The following is a 16,853-nucleotide window of genomic DNA, read 5'->3' on the forward strand; positions in this document are numbered from 1 at the left end:
TGGTGGTATTTGATCACCCCTGCAGTTTTTATTTTTTGCTCTATAAACAAATTTTGAAAAAAATGCATTATTTTTTACATTTTTCTATAATAAATATCCCCCAAAAATATATAAAAAATTTTTTTTTTCCTCAGTTTAGGCCGATACGTATTCTTCTACATATTTTTGGTAAAAAAAAATCGCAATAAGTGATTTTTTCTTTGTTTGCACAAAAGTTATAGCGTTTACAAAATAGAGGATAGATTTATGGCATTTTTTTTCATTTTATTAATTCATTTTTTTTACTAGTAATGGCAGCGGTCAGCAATTTTTATTGTGACTGCGACATTATGGCGGACATGTTGGACATTTTTGGGACCATTGTCATTTATACAGCAATCAGTGCTATACAAATACACTGATTCCTGTGTAAATGACACTGGAAATGAAGGGGTTAACCACTAGGGGGCAGTGTGGGGGTTAAGTGTGTCCTAGAGGTGTGTTTCTAAGGGGGGCGTGGCTACATGTGACATGTCACTGATCTCTGCTCCAATCACAGGGATCAGTGACACTGTCACTAGGCAGAACGGGGAAATGCTTGTTTACATTATCATCTCCCCGTTCTTTCTCTCTGTGAGGTGATCACGGGAATCCCCGGGACAATCGAGTCAGCGGGACCCGCGACCTGACTCACGGAGCTTGCCACGGGCGCACGCTCCCACCGGCCACCTCTTAAAGGGCCACGTACAGGTACGTTAGTTTGCCTGTACAAGCCATTCTGCCGCCATATATCGGCGTGAGGCGGTCGGCAAGCGGTTAAAGAAGAAAAAATTTGAAAATTCAAAAAAGAACAAAGAACACTCTTATAATTAACCACTTCAGCCCTGGAAGGATTTACCACCCTTAACCCCTTGCTGACCGGCTCATGCTGATATACGTCGGCAAAATGACGCGTAGAGGCATACTAACGTACCTATACATTACCCTTTAAAAGGCGGCATTGTGGGCATGCGCGCACCCGCCGCGAGCTCTGTGAGTGTGATCGTGGAGTCCTGTGGATTTGATGTCGGCGGGGATACCCACGATCGTCTCACAGAGAGGATGAACGGGGAAATGCTGATGTAAACAAGCACCTCCCTGTTCTGCCTAATGATAGGACACTGATCACCGCTCCCTGTGATCGGGAGCCATGATCAGTGTCCTGTCACACACAGCCCCCCCCCCCCACAGTTAGAATCGCTCCCTTGGGGTATCTCTTTTTTTTTTTTGTTTTGTTTTATGTTTTTTTTTCACATTTCGGGGAGGCGTGTGCAATTTTTAGGGCTTGACATGTTGGGTGTCTATTTACTCACCTTTTTATGATGTGTCAAAAAAATGGCCATTTTATTGTGTTTTGTGTGCACTAAAATGTAGCTGGTGTATTTTTTTTTTCTTGAAAAATAGAGATTTTTATGAACATTTATGCAAATATCACGTGACATAAAACAGGAGCCTCCCCTTTCAGGAAAACATAATAATGTATAACCTGATCACATTGCCCGGATATTTTCCTGTGGGGTCCCCAGTATTTATATGAAGGTCTATGTTCTTCTTTTAAGGTGACCTTGTAAGGACAATACAAAGGCCATATGGATGATCTTGAAATACGGAGGATGAAGAATACAGAAAACATCAAAGGTAAGTTATTATAATTTAGTGGTATACTCTTCATCCATTTTATAGCCCATCCCCCCATAGGAGCCACTGGCTGTCAGATAGAACACCTTTGGGATGAATTAGAGCAGAGACTGCAAGCCAGGCCTTCTCACCCAACATTCGTGCCCTGACCTCACAAATGCGCTTCTGGAAGAATGGTCAAACAATCCCATATACACACTCCTAAACCTTGTGGACGGCCTTCCCAGAAGAGTTGAAGCTGTTATAGCTGCAAAGGGTGGGCCAACTCAATATTGAACCCTACGGACTAAGACTGGGATGTCATTAAAGTTCATGTGCGTGTTAAGGCAGGCATCCCAATACTTTTGGTGATATAGTGTGTATACAGTTATAGTAAATAAGAGTAGGTTATTATACGGTCCAATAGAAAACTCCAGTGGAAGATATATAATACAGCAGATTATCACATCGATGTCATAGTCACCCAATATAAGAGATTTGGTGGAGCACACAGATGATCTGGTATGAATATAAAATGTCTTTATATGAGATAAGAATTCTGGAGGATTATTATACTGGCTGATACACGCAGGATTATTCACTATTCTCTCTGTCTGTAGAGATTCCCACTAACAGGAGTACAAATCACCGGCTGATACTGACCCTATGGATCCTCCTGATAGTGGCTCTCCTTATTGTGGTCATCCTCACCAGTCTCCTCTTCACTTACTGTGAGTATCTCTATTATAACCATCATTTATGTTGACAAAGTTATTGTAAAATGTTGCAACACTTATAATATTTTTAGTCTTCTTTAGCAATTCCATATCAGTAGTTCGATAGCCAGGCTGACTTATAAACAAAGTGGGAACAATGGCGCACCTCATTCACACTCACAGACAAGACTTCTATCTCTGGGTTCTCACAAGAGTAGAGTTGAGCGGATACCTGAATGTTTGGGTTCGATGGGGTTCGGTCGAACTTCGCAAAAAAGTTTGAGTTCGGGACCCGAACTTGACCCCAATTCCGAAACCCATTGAAGTCAATGGGGACCCGAACTTTTGAGGACTAAAATGGCTCTAAAAAAGTAATGGAAAGGGCTAGAGGGCTGCAAATTGCAGCAAAATGTTGTTAAGAGCATGGCAATTGGATAGGAAAATAACTTAAAATAACATAAAATACATAAAAATAAAAAATAACATGCTGGAGGCCCCCTTCTCAGAAGAAGAGGTACAGGAAGTCATTAAGAACCTCAAATCAGGTTCTGCTCCAGGCCCCGATGGTCTTCCTAACCCCTATTACAAGACATTTATCACCGCCCTGACTCCACATTTGGCAAAAAAATTTTAACACAAAGACACTGGGAACCCAACTTCATCCTCACCTAAATACAGGCTACATTGCAGTAATACCCGAAACTGGATAAAAACCCAGAAGAAGTAAGTAATTATAGACCCATCTCCCTCATCAGTAACGACTTAAAAATCCTTACCAAACTCCTTGCAAATCGTCTAGCTTCCTTCATTAACGGATATATTCATAAGGATCAAGTGGGGTTCATCCCAGGCAGACAGGGCCCTGATCAGATCAGAAGAACCATAGACATAGTCTCCATCCTCCAGACAAACTGGACAGGAGGTCCAAAACAATCAGGCATGCTTTTATCACTGGACCTTCAAAAGGCCTTCGATTCGGTCTCTTGGCCATACATCTGTACAATCCTTGAACGTTGGGGCTTTGGCGACAAGTTTATGGGCCTGAGCCGAGCTCTTTATTCAAATCCTAAAGCCTATATTAGGCTTCAAGGCCACTACTCCAAACCAATACATAAAGCCAAAGGCACCAGACAAGGCTGTTCTTTATCTCCGCTAATCTTTGCAATAGCAATTGAGACAATCGCCATCTCCATTCGCCGGGATCCCAACATACAAGGAGTTCAGTGTGGCTCTCAGGTTCACAAATGGGGCCTGTTTTCAGATGACAAACACTGATGCCTAGTCACGGATTCCTATCTTAGGGAAAAAGACACATGGTCATTTCGATCCCTCTCCTTACATTCAGTCCTAGGGGTCGGTGGTTAAGTTCCTCCTCTCGGGCACAGCTAGCTCCCATTGGGGGTGTCCGGGGAGGAGGTACACCTCTGACCATTAACAGGAATACCAACCCTTCACTCTGAGCCCTTGTACACACGGTCAGAGATTCAGACGGAATGTGTCCTATTGGACCGTTTTGTCGGATAATCCAACTGTGTGTGGTCTCCATCGGACTGTTTCCGTCAGAGTATCCGACGGACCAAGTTTTCCAGCTTGTCCGTAAAATTTTCAGACAAAATGCTCCGATCGGACATACTCCGATCATATGTAGCCTACTCCGACGGACAAAGTGCCACGCATGCTCAGATCAAATTCCTAGACCAGAGCTATTGGCTACTAGCCTGAACGTAGTCCCATCATAACGAAATAATGTCATCACGTTATGTACAATCGGATTTTGCGACAACTTTGTCCGACCGTGTGTATGCAACAGTTTTGGACAAAATCCGTCTGACAAAATCCATTGGACAAAATCCAACGGATTTGGTTGTCAGAATGTCCAACCGTGTGTACAAGGGCTTACACTACCATGTCTGTCTAAAACGATTTTATATTTTATATCTCTGACGTGTTACACTCGATTCATCTTGTTGCGCTGCCTGTAACCTTTCTATGTTTTGACTGAATCGATATTCTGAATGTCACTTTCAAATGTATTATTCTTGTTGTGATACAAAATAAAATACTTTGAAATTAAAAAAATAAAAAATAATAATCTTGACCTAGGAGGACGAGGTCCATATGGAGTAGGAGGTTGAGGTGGCGGTGGATGTGCCGGTGTAGGAGGAAGCAGCGGTGGAGGAGGACGAGGTAGCGAACACTGGTTTTTGTTTTTTAAATTAGGGTACACCCCAACAGAGTTAGAAAGATCAAAAATACAACAATGGCTGGGTAAGGCCGGTGATGTGTCGAATTCTGTACCCCGTCGGATAGTGTCCGCCCTGTATTGTGCTTGCGCAGTATGGAGGACAAGGGGATTCTGAAAATCTCCGAAGATGAACGCCGCCTGCGCCGTGAGTCCAGGTTCAAGCCCCACCATCCAAGTGGAAATAGAATTAGAATAAAAAATAACCGAGCGAAGCAAGGCCATGCCCAAAGCGTGGCGAGCGAAGCAAGCCCATGAGGGGCCCTGTTACTATGTGCTACTGTATGTTCACTTGGATGGTGGCACTTCAACCTGCATTCATGGTGCAGGAGCCGTTCATCTTCAGAGATTTTCGGAATCTCCTTGTCCTCTGTACTGCGCAAGCTCTGCGTCTGCGCACTATCCGATGGCCAGACAGTTTTTGTCAGAACACCAGTATACATGTCTATTCTGCACATGGTACGGACAAGTCCTGTGGGATCCATGCCTGGTTCATTTTAATGAAAGTGAGCTTGTCCACATTGGCTCTGGACAGACGGCTGCGCTTGTCTGTGATAACGCCCCCTGCTAAATACACGTTTAGATAATACACTGGCTGCAGGGCAGGCCAGCCCCTCCAAGGCGTATAGGGCAAGCTCAGGCCATGTGCCCAATTTGGAGACCCAGAAGTTGAAGGGGGCAGACCCGTCATTCACTACGTGTAAGCGTGTGCACACCTACTGCTCCACCATGTTGGTGAAATGCTGCCTCCTGCTAAGACGTTCCATATCAGCTGGTGGTGCTGATTCTTGTGGCGTACTGACAAAGCTTTTCCACATTTTGGCCATGCTAACCCTGCCTCCTGAGGTGCTGGCGGTGCCCCGGCTGAGTTGGCGACCTCTTCCTCCTCCTCTGCCTTTGCTTTGTGCTTCCACTGTGCCCCCACTGTCAGGTGGGAATGCCACCAGCAGCGTGTCTACCAACGTGCGTTTGTACTCACGCATCTTACGATCACGCTCCAGTGAGAGAATTAAGGACGGTACGTTGTCCTTGTAATGGGGATCCAGCAGCGTGGCCACCTAGTAATAAGCACCAGTTAGAATGTGGCAACTCGGCAGTCAGTGTGGAGACACAGCAGCATGTAATCGCTCATGTGTGCCAGGCTGCCCAGAGGCAACGAAAAGCTGTCCTCTGTGGGAGGTGAATCGTCTTTGTCCTCTGTATCCCCCAGCCATGCACCAGTGATGGCCATGAGCTGGTCTGGGTGCCACCCTGCTGTGAACATGGTTCCTCCTCCTCCTGCATCTCCTCCTCCTCATCCTCCACCTCGTCATCCTCCATAACTGTGCCCTCGGAGCCACTTGTGAATGACTGCCCTGAAAACCTTGGAAATGATCCCTCTTCCGCTTCTTGTGCCACATCCTCCTGAAGCGTTTTTTCAAGGAGGCATAGAACTGGGATAGTAACGCTGAGAACGGCATCATTGGCACTGGCCACGTTGGTGGAGTACTCCAAACAGTGCAGCAAGGCACACAGGTCTCGCATGGAGGCCCAGTTATTGGTGGTGAAGTGGTGCTGTTCCGCAGAGCGACTTACACGTGAGTGCTGCAGCTAAAACTCCACTATCGCCTGCTGCTACAGTCTGGCCAGCATGTGCAAGGTGGAGTTCCACCTTGTGGGCACGTCACATATGAGGCGGTGAGCGGGAAGGCCGAAGTTACGCTGCAGCGCTGACAGGCGAGCAGCAGCATGGTGAGAATGCCGAAAGTGCGCACAGGCGGCCCGCACTTTCTACAGCAGCTCTGGCATATGGGGGTAATTTTTAAGGAACCTCTGGACCACCAAGTTCAGCACATGCGCCAAACAAGGGATGTGCGGCAAACTGGCTAGGCCCAGAGCTGCTACGAGATTTCGCCCATTATCGCACACCACCAGGCCGTGCTTGAGGCTCACTGCCACCAACCACTCATTGGTCTGTTGTTCCATGTCCCTCCACAACTCCTGCACGGTGTGGGCTTTTTCCCCCAAACAGGAAAGTTTTAAAACTGCCTGCTGTCGTTTACCCCGGCTGTGCTGAAGTTGGTGGTGAAGGTGTTAGGCTGACCGGATGAGGAGGCGGTAGAGGATGAGGAAGAGGAGCAGGAGGAGTTAGCAACAGGAGGCAAACTGAAGCGCCCTGCAATCCTCAGTGGTGGAAGGACATGCACCAAACTGCTATCCGCCTCAGGTCCAGGTGCCACTGCATTTACCCAGTGTGCTGTTAGGGAGATATAACATCTCTGACCATGCTTACTGGTCCACGCATCCGTAGTTAGGTGGAGCTTGCCACAGATGGCGTTGTGCAGTGCACACCTGATTTTGTCCCCCACTTGGTTATGCAGGGAAGGGATGGCTCACCTGGAAAAGTAGTGGCGGCTGGGCACGACGTACTGTGGGACAGCCAGGGCTGCTGTTAGAAATTACAGGGCCCCATACAGCCTACCTGACAGGGCCCCCCCCCCCCCCCAAAAAAAAATTATCAAATTACATTTTTACTAAAATGAGATGGTAGCAATGCCGTTTTGCAGCCATGGCAGAAATTATACCCTTGCTACTACAGCCTCCTGACACCTGTATTTTGTTATAATTTTTAAAAATTGCTGAATAGTAATTTTTCTTTGCGAGACTGGCTGCAACTGTGAGCAACTCTTGGCTGCAACTGTGAGCCAAGTGTTTGGCTTGCAGTTGCAAAGTGGCCCCATTGAATTCAATGGGAAGTTTGATAGGTGGTGCTGCCTGTCAAACTCTGCAGCCTGTGTTAAAATGCTGCAGCTGTGTAGTAAAACATTGCAACTACAAAATGTGTACAGCCCTGTCTGACGGTATTGCTAGGATTTGGGTGTGCAGCTAGGGGTGGTGATAAATCCATGGCTCAGCCAACCATGTGAAAGAGTTCTTAGGCTGCATTCCCACTTTGTATTTCCTGACCGTGTGACAAAGGGTAAGGGAAACGCATGCTTTGCATGCATTTTAGAAATGCACTGCAATTTCGCATAGTGCTTGTGGTGCCGTTAATTGTTAATGGCACCCCAAAAACAGCTTGCATTTTGTCATGTGACAAACTTGCAAAGCTGCATGCCTGAAAATGTTCTAGAACTGTTATGGTATGTTTGTCAAATATAGGGCAGCCCATTCAAGTGAATGGGCTGCCCTATGTATAAACAATCTAAAAAAAATAAAAAAAATAAAAAATGCAGGAACATGTGTTCTCGCTATGCTAAGTGTGAATGGGGCCTCAGGAGTGGCATATAGAAATAGCTGGTGCATTGTGGCTGGTGGAGATGTTTGTCAGCTGGAATTCTGAACTTTCTGCAGCTTCACCCACCCCCCCCCCCCTCCTCAGTCACCCCTTTCCATTAGAAGCACTACAACATTCAAACCCTACAGCCACAATTCACACAGAGCCCGGAGTAAAGGTCAGGAGAGCAGAGCTCAGGACTCATCAGGGAGGAACAGGCAGAGAACTTCTTACCTTCAATCTTTCTTCTTTGCAAGATAACGCTGCCAATCACACGGGGAGGGGGAGTTTAAAGCGGGAATAAGGATGGCCCCCGCTGTCTCTGGGATCCGTGTGTTTCCCATCAGACAGTGGGGACTTTCGGAAAGGGGCGTAGATTCTGCGGAAAGGGGCATAGATTCTGCGGAAAGGGGCGTACCTTCTGCAGATATCTATGCCGGAAGTGGGTGCAGATACCTGTACTGTACAGATATCTGCACCCCCCTGAAAGGTGCCAATTGTGGCGCTGGAGGGGGGGAGGGTTCCAATGAGCGGAAGCTCCACTTTAGGGTGGACCTCCACTTTAAGGACCCACAGAACACCAGCAGTGTAATGATTTCAAGGCAGAAGCAGAGATAGACAGTGTGCACCTGTCAAAGGGACTGTAGGCAAGTAAGTAGAACATAGGGATAAAGCACAGGAGTCACAAGGCAGAACAGTAGTGATGTCCAGTTCATGAACAAATTGTTCTTTTGAATCGGTTCTTTTTAGTGAACTGGATGAATCGATTGATCTGAATGAACTGATTCGTTTGAAACAGTTCACTATGACCTCAGTACATAGCAGAGCAGGCCTGGTAATATGATCCTAGAGTGAGAGAGCTCCGCCCCTCCCTGCAACCAATCAGCTGACTCAAAGCACAGTGACACTCAGGAACTGGATACAAACTTAAAACAAAAGTCAGGAGTACACAGTACAAAGAGTTAAAGAATCGTACAAGTTACAGAGTTAAAGAATCAAACAGTACACCGAGTTAAAGAATCATAAAGTACACCAAGTTAAAGAATCATACAAGTTACCGAGTTAAAGAATCAAACAGTACACCGAGTTAAAGAATCATACAAGTTACCGAGTTAAAGAATCAAACAGTACACCGAGTTAAAGAATCATACAAGTTACCGAGTTAAAGAATCAAACAGTACACCGAGTTAAAGAATCATAAAGTACACCAAGTTAAAGAATCATACAAGTTACTGAGTTAAAGAATCATATCCGTTTTTAGAACACAGTACACTGAAAGAACCACAAGTCACCACCAGTAGTTATAACACATTTCCCTATGATCCAATTGATTATAACTCTGATCATACTGATCAAAAAGGAAGGAAAGTGTTAAATTCTCAATGGGTGACAATTTAAAAGCCTGTACAGTACATTCATTAACCATGAATTATATTTCTAGAATTATTGCAGTCACTCTAGCGTTTGTGGTGACACTTAACGTGTGAAGCAATCATCGTTTATGTACACGTGCATGCCCTACGCACATTTATTCACATGCAGATATCAGGGTTGGTCGGGATGGTTTTAGTTTTTATTTTATTAATTTTTTCACTTAACAAGCCCCTATGTGATAGTTTGTTGAAGTGACAGGTTCTCTTTATTGCATATGGGGTCTGGTATATGATTATATGAGTATAGGATTGTGCTCAATCTATAGGAGCAGCCAATATTGCCACTTACGGTGATGCACAAACAGTTGTGTAAACGAAAAGCATGTTTTTGTGTGTATTTTCTGCATTCTGATGGGCCAACTTCACAGGTAAGATTGCTAGCCATCAGATTTGTCCGTAGTCTTTACAGTGCATAATGAGGCTCCTTTTACACTTGTGTGACTTATCATGCAACTTGGGACTACAAAGTCGCATGACAAGTCGTACCCCAAGATTTCCAATGAGTACCATTCATATCTGTGGGTCTTCCAGTCACAGCGACTTCAAAGTAGTTACTGCACTACTTTGGTCCGATTTTGATGCGACTTGAGGTAGAGACCTCAAAATTACATAAGTATTCCTTCAAGTCACATCAAAATCGCATCAAAGCCACGGTAAAAATCGTGGCAAAAATTGCATGACTTTCAAGTCGCACAAGTGTGAAAGGAGCCTAACGATTAGATTTTACTACCGTGGATACTTCGCCTGCAAGCGGAAGTAAAATAGAATCATTTTTCCTGTACATGCACTGCAAAGAGAACGGAAAAATCTGATGTCTAGCAATGTTAACTGTGTAGTTGGCCCATCACATGCACAAAAATCAGCTTTTCATTTTCACAGCTTTATGTGTGTCACCAAAATTGATGACGCGGCTGATCTGACAAATTGTGGTCTGACAGAAGAATAGGATTGTGCTTGTGCTTGTAGCAAGGAACTAAATGCAAGTAAACCTCCCCAGGACCTGCCAGCCTTCTGAGAAGAATCATTCTTTTCATTCTAATCATTTTAGAAGGTTGAGTCAGAGCTTCAGTTCACTTGCTTGTCAGTAGACTCAGCAAGTGAACCGAAGAACCGATTCATTGAATCGGTTCATTTCAGTGAGTAGTTCAAAATGAACCGATTCACTTAAAAGATCCGGACTTCCCATCACTACAGAACAGCCAGCTCTCCTCTCCTGAAGTTGTCCGGGCCCCCTTTTGGACTGATGAGTAGGGATGAGCTTCGAGTTCCAGTCGAACTCATGTTCTACTCGAACATTGCCTGTTCGCCTGTTCAGCGAACAGTGAACAATTTGGGCTGTTCGCAGCAAATTCGAAAAGCCGGAAAACCCTATACAAGTCTATGGGAGAAATCTAAAGTGCTCATTTTAAAGGGTAATATGCAGGTTACTGTCCTAAAAAGTGTCTGGGGACCCGGGTCCTGCCCCAGGGGACATGGATCAATGCAAAAAAAAGTTTTAAAAACGGCCGTTTTTTCAGGAGCAGTGATTTTAATAATGATTAAAGTGAAACAATAAAAGTGTAATATTCCTTTAAATTTTGTAGGGGGGGGGGGGGGGTATCTATAGTATGCCTGTGAAGGGGCGCATGTTTCTGGTGCTTAGAACTGTCCCTGCACAAAGTGTCATTTGTGCAGGAAAAAAAGTCTTTTAAAATCACTTGCGGCTAAATTGTCAGCTGAGAGATCCCCCGTTGCTGGATATGATCATCCATCGCTGGACCCCGGAGATCCGTCGCTGGATAGCAAGAGTGGATTAGCACCGCTGGAATCTTTTTTTTATTTTTTTATTTTTAATAAAGGAATTTTTCAAAAGTGTGTTTGTCTTATTTAACCATTTTTACACTTTCTTTGTAAAATGGTAGGGGTACTTTTGTACCCCCTTACCATTTCAAACAGGGGGGGGCGGGATCTGGGGGTCCCCTTGTTAAAGGGGGCTTCCAGATTCTGATAAGCCCCCCACCCGCAGACCCTCACAACCACCGGCCAGGGTTGTGAGGATGAGGCCCTTGTCCTCATCAACATGGGGACAAGGTGCTTTGAGGGGTCACAGACCCCCAAAGCATCCTCCCAATGTTGAGGGTATGTGGCCTGGTGCGGTTCAGGAGGGAGGGGGGCCGCTCTCTCATCCCCCCCTCTTTTCCTGCGGCCTGCCAGGTTGCGTGCTCGGATAAAGGGTCTGGTATGGATTTTTAGGGGGGGCCCCACGTCAATTTTGTTTTTTAATTTAATGCGGGGTTCCCCTTAATATCCATATCAGACTGAGAGAACAAAATCAGGTGCAGCTCTACATGGAAACCAATCAGCTTCCAGGTTTTATTGTCAAATTGAACAAGCTAGAAGTTAGAAGTTAGAAGTTGAATGTCTACCATGGACAACTGCACCTGATTTTGCACTTTCCAGTTTTAGTAAATCAACCCCAATGTGCGCTCACTGCCCACCGAACAACACTTTCATGGATCAGCAGTCTGGGAAGGCCTCGAGGTCTCTAATTCAGATTTTTTGTGTTTCTTCCCCAGATAAGAGTCTCTCCGGGATACAGTCACATCTGGAGAATAATGGTAGGTGGGCCAGTATAGCTTATCCAACTACTTCTACAAATGACTTCCTATGCAGTCCATACACACAATGATTTGTATCACGTCAGTCACAGAACCCTAATTAAAGCCCAAAGAATTTACTTAATTGTTTTGGTCTGGGGGTGTTTGGCCCCTTATTTGAGGTCACACAAATTTAATTGATCCAAGACTAATGCCGTCACTGTGTACACACGACTTTCCGGCAGACTAGGTCCAACAGACTTTTCAGTGGAGATCCGACGGACTTTCCGAACAAACCGACTTGGCCACACACAATCACACCAAAGTCTGATGGATTCCAACGTGATGACGTACAACCGGACTAGAATAAGGAAGTTTGTAGCTAGTAGCCAATAGCTGCCCTAGCATCGGTTTTCGTCCATCGCACTAGCATACAGACGAATGGATTTTTCGACTGCACTCGACTCCATATTTGAAACATGTTCTAAATCTAAAGTCCGTATGATTTTTAGAAAGCCAAGATCCAATGAAGCCCACACACGATTGAATTGTCTGGCGGATTCGTTCTGTCGGACCTTTGCTGTCGAAAAGTCAGGTCGTGTGTACACAGCATTAGTCCTCTCTGTCCTGTGTTCATCTCTTCCATGGTCTGCCAATGGAGAACTTGGAAACATCTGCTCTGTCTGCGATTTTATAGCTTGCAAAATCTGGTCAAACTATTGCGGTTCTCTCATATTTGGCCATAACCCAGAGTAGTGACTTGGCAATCATCGGGTAACCCACCATTCCATAGCGAAGGCGTCATCTAACCAGGGATTGCTAGGTTTGATCTTCAGCCGAATCCTTGTGTCCACACACACAGTGACTAGACATGAGATTTGGGTTTGGGTTGAGGTAAATCCAGCCTATTCACAATTTGGGGATCTGGGGAACAAATGTGTGACTTCACTTTCATGTTCACTGTATGTTGTTTATTATTTCATGTTGGTAGGACCTTTCGGATTATTATTTTTTTTCTTTGCAGAAAAGTGTGTATTTAAAAAAGTGTGCTTTGATTTATTAGTTGGCAGTGTTGGATTTCCATTCCTTTTTTTGATTTACTTTTTAATTTATATGTTAAAAGCATGTTTTTTTTTTTAAATTTAGCACACATGTCATGGTCAGGAATCAGGCTTGGAGACCAGTAGCTATAGCAATTGAGAGGCTCCTACCAACCAGCAGGATGAGTACACACGCAGGTCACCCTGGCGGATGAGAAGGGCAAATGTGAGGTGCTGATTCTAAGCACTAACCAGTATTCATCAGTGCTCCTAATGGTGGAGATGGGTTTTTCTGCATGTTGGTACCAGGTCATGGTCCTCGGGATTGCTCCACCAGGAGGTGAGCAAGCTGGGGTCCAGTAGCATATATATCAGGTAGGGATCAAGCAGAAGCGTAGTCAGTAAACAAGCCAAAAGTCTATAACAAATCATTGCAGGTTGGGATCAAGTGGAAGCATAGTTGAGGAACCAGCCAAAGGTCAATATTGTGTGGTAGTGGAGATAAGGACAGCTGCAGGTATGCAAAGGTGAAAGATATTGGCTGGAGAGAGCACAATAATCTGGCTAACAGGAAGTGCAGAGACATGGCTTAAATCAGGAAGTTCATGGGAGGAGCAAAGAGTTCAAAGTTCACCAGAAACAAGAGATGAGGTGTATTCTGCGGTCAGGGCACGCAGACAGCATGCACAATCTCCTACAACTGACTGCAAGCTCTATTAAAGAAGAGCAATATAGCTAGCTATATATAGGTGGATATAACGGTGTATTCTGCGGTCAGGGCACGCAGACAGCACGCACAATCTCCTACAACTGACTGCAAGCTCTATTAAAAAAGAGCAAGATAGCTAGCTATATAGGTGGATATAACGGTGTATACTGCAGTCAGGGCACGCAGACAGCACGCACAATCTCCTACAACTGACTGGAAGCTCTATTTAAAAAGAGCAAGATAGCTAGCTATATAGGTGGATATAATGGTGTATACTGCGGTCAGGGCACGCAGACAGCACACACAATCTCCTACAACTGACTGCAAGCTCTATTTAAAAAGAGCAAGATAGCTAGCTATATAGGTGTATATAACGGTGTATTCTGCGGTCAGGGCACGCAGACAACAACCACTACAGCAGAGAAAGAATGCAAAATCGGCCGATAATGAACGGTGTATACTATGTTAAAGGTACACAGAACACCCACTAACTCCTACAGACGCCAACACACTACAAAAGGCCGCCGCGCTGGCCAATCATGGCTCTCCTCGCTGTCGGCGCTGTGATTGCCCAAGCATGCGTGGTCACAGTGCATGCTTGGCCAATCATGAGCCAGCAATGCACTGCGATGGCGCAGTGCATTGTGGGCCGTGAGCGCCGCACGAATTTGGTATTCGGCGAACGGACGAACAGCCGATGTTCGAGTCGAGCGTATGTTCGACTCGAACACGAAGCTCATCCCTACTGTGGACCATATGTATGTGTAGAATATGCAAATATTTTTGCTCATGTGAGTTCTCCAACATTAGGAATACAAATCTAATATCATTTTCTGTTTCCTGTTCAGATAAACATATCAGAGAAGAAATATCACAGATGAATGGTGAGTGCATACAGCATGAGAATATAATTCCTTTGCGATCCTTCCATGAAGAACTTGTTGGAGTCTTATGGTGGAGACTACAGGTGGCCATGCCGTGCATGATGTCATAGGGGCATGGTAGCCCTCATGTTTACTTACCGGCAGGGTATAAGTAGCTATCATTCAGCGAGCGCCTCTCAAAGTGTTTGTTGAGGGGGTTGTTATGCAGTTGGTGATAGGAGTTCATCATGATTGATCCTGAATTTACATAGGGGAACATATTTGTTTATTTTGTCAAAAACTCTTTGTGTTTTTATTTACTTCTGACTTTTTTGGTGAATGAGTAGGAGTGCTATGTACCCCATACTCATTCACGTGGCAGGGGGTAGGATCCAATATTACAGTTTCTGCTAAGAAACCCCCTAATCACCAGGCCAGGTTTGTGGGGATGAGGCCCTTGTCTTCATCAACATGGAGACAAGGTGCTTAAGTGTCTGATATGGAGGGTTTTGGGGGGGGGGGGGGCTGCACACCCTTTTTTAAAAAACAATTTGGCATGGGATTCCCCTCAAAATTCATACCAGAAAATGGTCTCATGCTTATTTGGAGACAAACCTTCATCAACCACCGGGCCAGGGTTGTAGGGATGAGGCTTCATCAACATGGGGACAAAGTGCTTAAGGATCAAATATGGAGGGTTTTGAGGGGGACTGCATACCATTAAAAAAATTGGCATCAGATTTCCCTCAAAATCTTTACCAGAAAATGATAACATGTTTATTTGGAGACAAAACTTAATCAACCACCGGACCAGGGTTGTAGTGATGAGGCCCTTGTTTTCATCAACATGGGGACAGAGTGCTTAAGGGTCTCATATAGAAGGTTTTGGGGGGGACTGCACACCATTTTAAGAAAAAAAATATTGGCATCAGATTCCCCTCAAAATCCATACCAGAAAATTATCACATGCTTATTTGGAGACAAACCTTCATAAACCACCGGGCCAGGGTTGTGGGGAAAAGGCCCTTGTCTTCATCAACATGGGGACAAAGTGCTTAAGGATCAAATATGGAGGGTTTTGAGGGGGACTGCACACCATTAAAAAAATTGGCATCAGATTTCCCTCAAAATCTTTACCAGAAAATGATAACATGTTTATTTGGAGACAAAACTTAATCAACCACCGGACCAGGGTTGTAGTGATGAGGCCCTTGTTTTCATCAGCATGGGGACAAAGTGCTTAAGGGTCTGATATGGAGGGTTTTGAGGGGGACTGCACACCATTAAAAAAATTGGCATCAGATTTCCCTCAAAATCTTTACCAGAAAATGATAACATGTTTATTTGGAGACAAAACTTAATCAACCACCGGACCAGGGTTGTAGTGATGAGGCCCTTGTTTTTATCACCATGGGGACAAAGTGCTTAAGGGTCTGATATGGAGAGTTTTGGGGGGGACTGCACATCCTTTTAAGAAAAAAAGCATTGGCATCAGATTCCCCTCAAAATCCATACCAGAAAATTATCTCATGCTTATTTGGAGACAAACCTTCAGCAACCACTGGGCCAGGGTTGTGGGGAAAAGGCCCTTGTCTTCATCAACATGGGGACAAAGTGCTTAAGGATCAAATATGGAGGGTTTTGAGGGGGACTGCACACCCTTAAACAAAAAAAAATATCGGCACAAATTGGCATCGGATTCCCCTCAAAATCTATACCAGAAAATGATAACATGTTTATTTGGAGACAAACCTTCATCAACCACCGGGCCAGGGTTGTGGGGAAAAGGCCCTTGTCTTCATCAACATGGGGACAAAGTGCTTAAGGATCAAATATGGAGGATTTTGAGGGGGACTGCACACCCTTAAACAAAAAAATTTGCCATCAGATTTCCCTCAAAATTTTTTCCAGAATATGATCACGTTTATTTGGAAACAAACCTTCATCAACCACCAGACCATGGTTGTAGTGGTTTAGCCCGTGTTTTCATCAACATGGGGACAAGGTGCTTAAGGGTCTGATATGGAGGGTTTTGGGGGGGACTGCACACCCTTTTAAGAAAAAAATATTGGCATCGGATTCCCCTCAAAATCCATACCAGAAAATTATCACATGCTTATTTGGAGACAAACCTTCATCAACCACCGGGCCAGGGTTGTGGGGAAAAGGCCCTTGTCTTCATCAACATGGGGACAAAGTGCTTAAGGATCAAATATGAAGGGTTTTGAGGGGGACTGCACACCCTTAAAAAAAAAAAAAATTGGCATCATATTTCCCTCAAAATCTTTACCAGAATATGATCACGTTTATTTGGAAACAAACCTTCATCAACCACCAGACCATGGTTGTAGTGGTTTAGCCCGTGTTTTCATCAACATGGGGA

General features: G+C 44.8%; 1 protein-coding gene across 3 annotated transcripts in view; it reads left to right on the forward strand.

Moving 5' to 3' along the window:
* LOC143961942 (asialoglycoprotein receptor 1-like) overlaps window positions 1–16,853 on the forward strand; it is a 105,691-nt gene that overhangs the window by 40,160 nt on the left and 48,678 nt on the right. For all 3 annotated transcript variants that reach the window (XM_077471274.1, XM_077471276.1, XM_077471275.1), the window contains exons 2-5: window positions 1,578–1,656; window positions 2,256–2,366; window positions 11,838–11,879; window positions 14,456–14,491. In XM_077471274.1, the coding sequence (XP_077327400.1) occupies window positions 1,608–1,656; window positions 2,256–2,366; window positions 11,838–11,879; window positions 14,456–14,491 (238 nt within the window). In that variant the 5' untranslated portion in view covers window positions 1,578–1,607. The remainder of the gene's footprint in view (window positions 1–1,577; window positions 1,657–2,255; window positions 2,367–11,837; window positions 11,880–14,455; window positions 14,492–16,853) is intronic.

Source organism: Lithobates pipiens, unplaced genomic scaffold (genome assembly GCF_037356315.1).
Source record: "Lithobates pipiens isolate NorthernLeopardFrog02 unplaced genomic scaffold, aLitPip1_a1.2 Scaffold_8, whole genome shotgun sequence".
Lineage (NCBI taxonomy): Eukaryota > Metazoa > Chordata > Amphibia > Anura > Ranidae > Lithobates > Lithobates pipiens.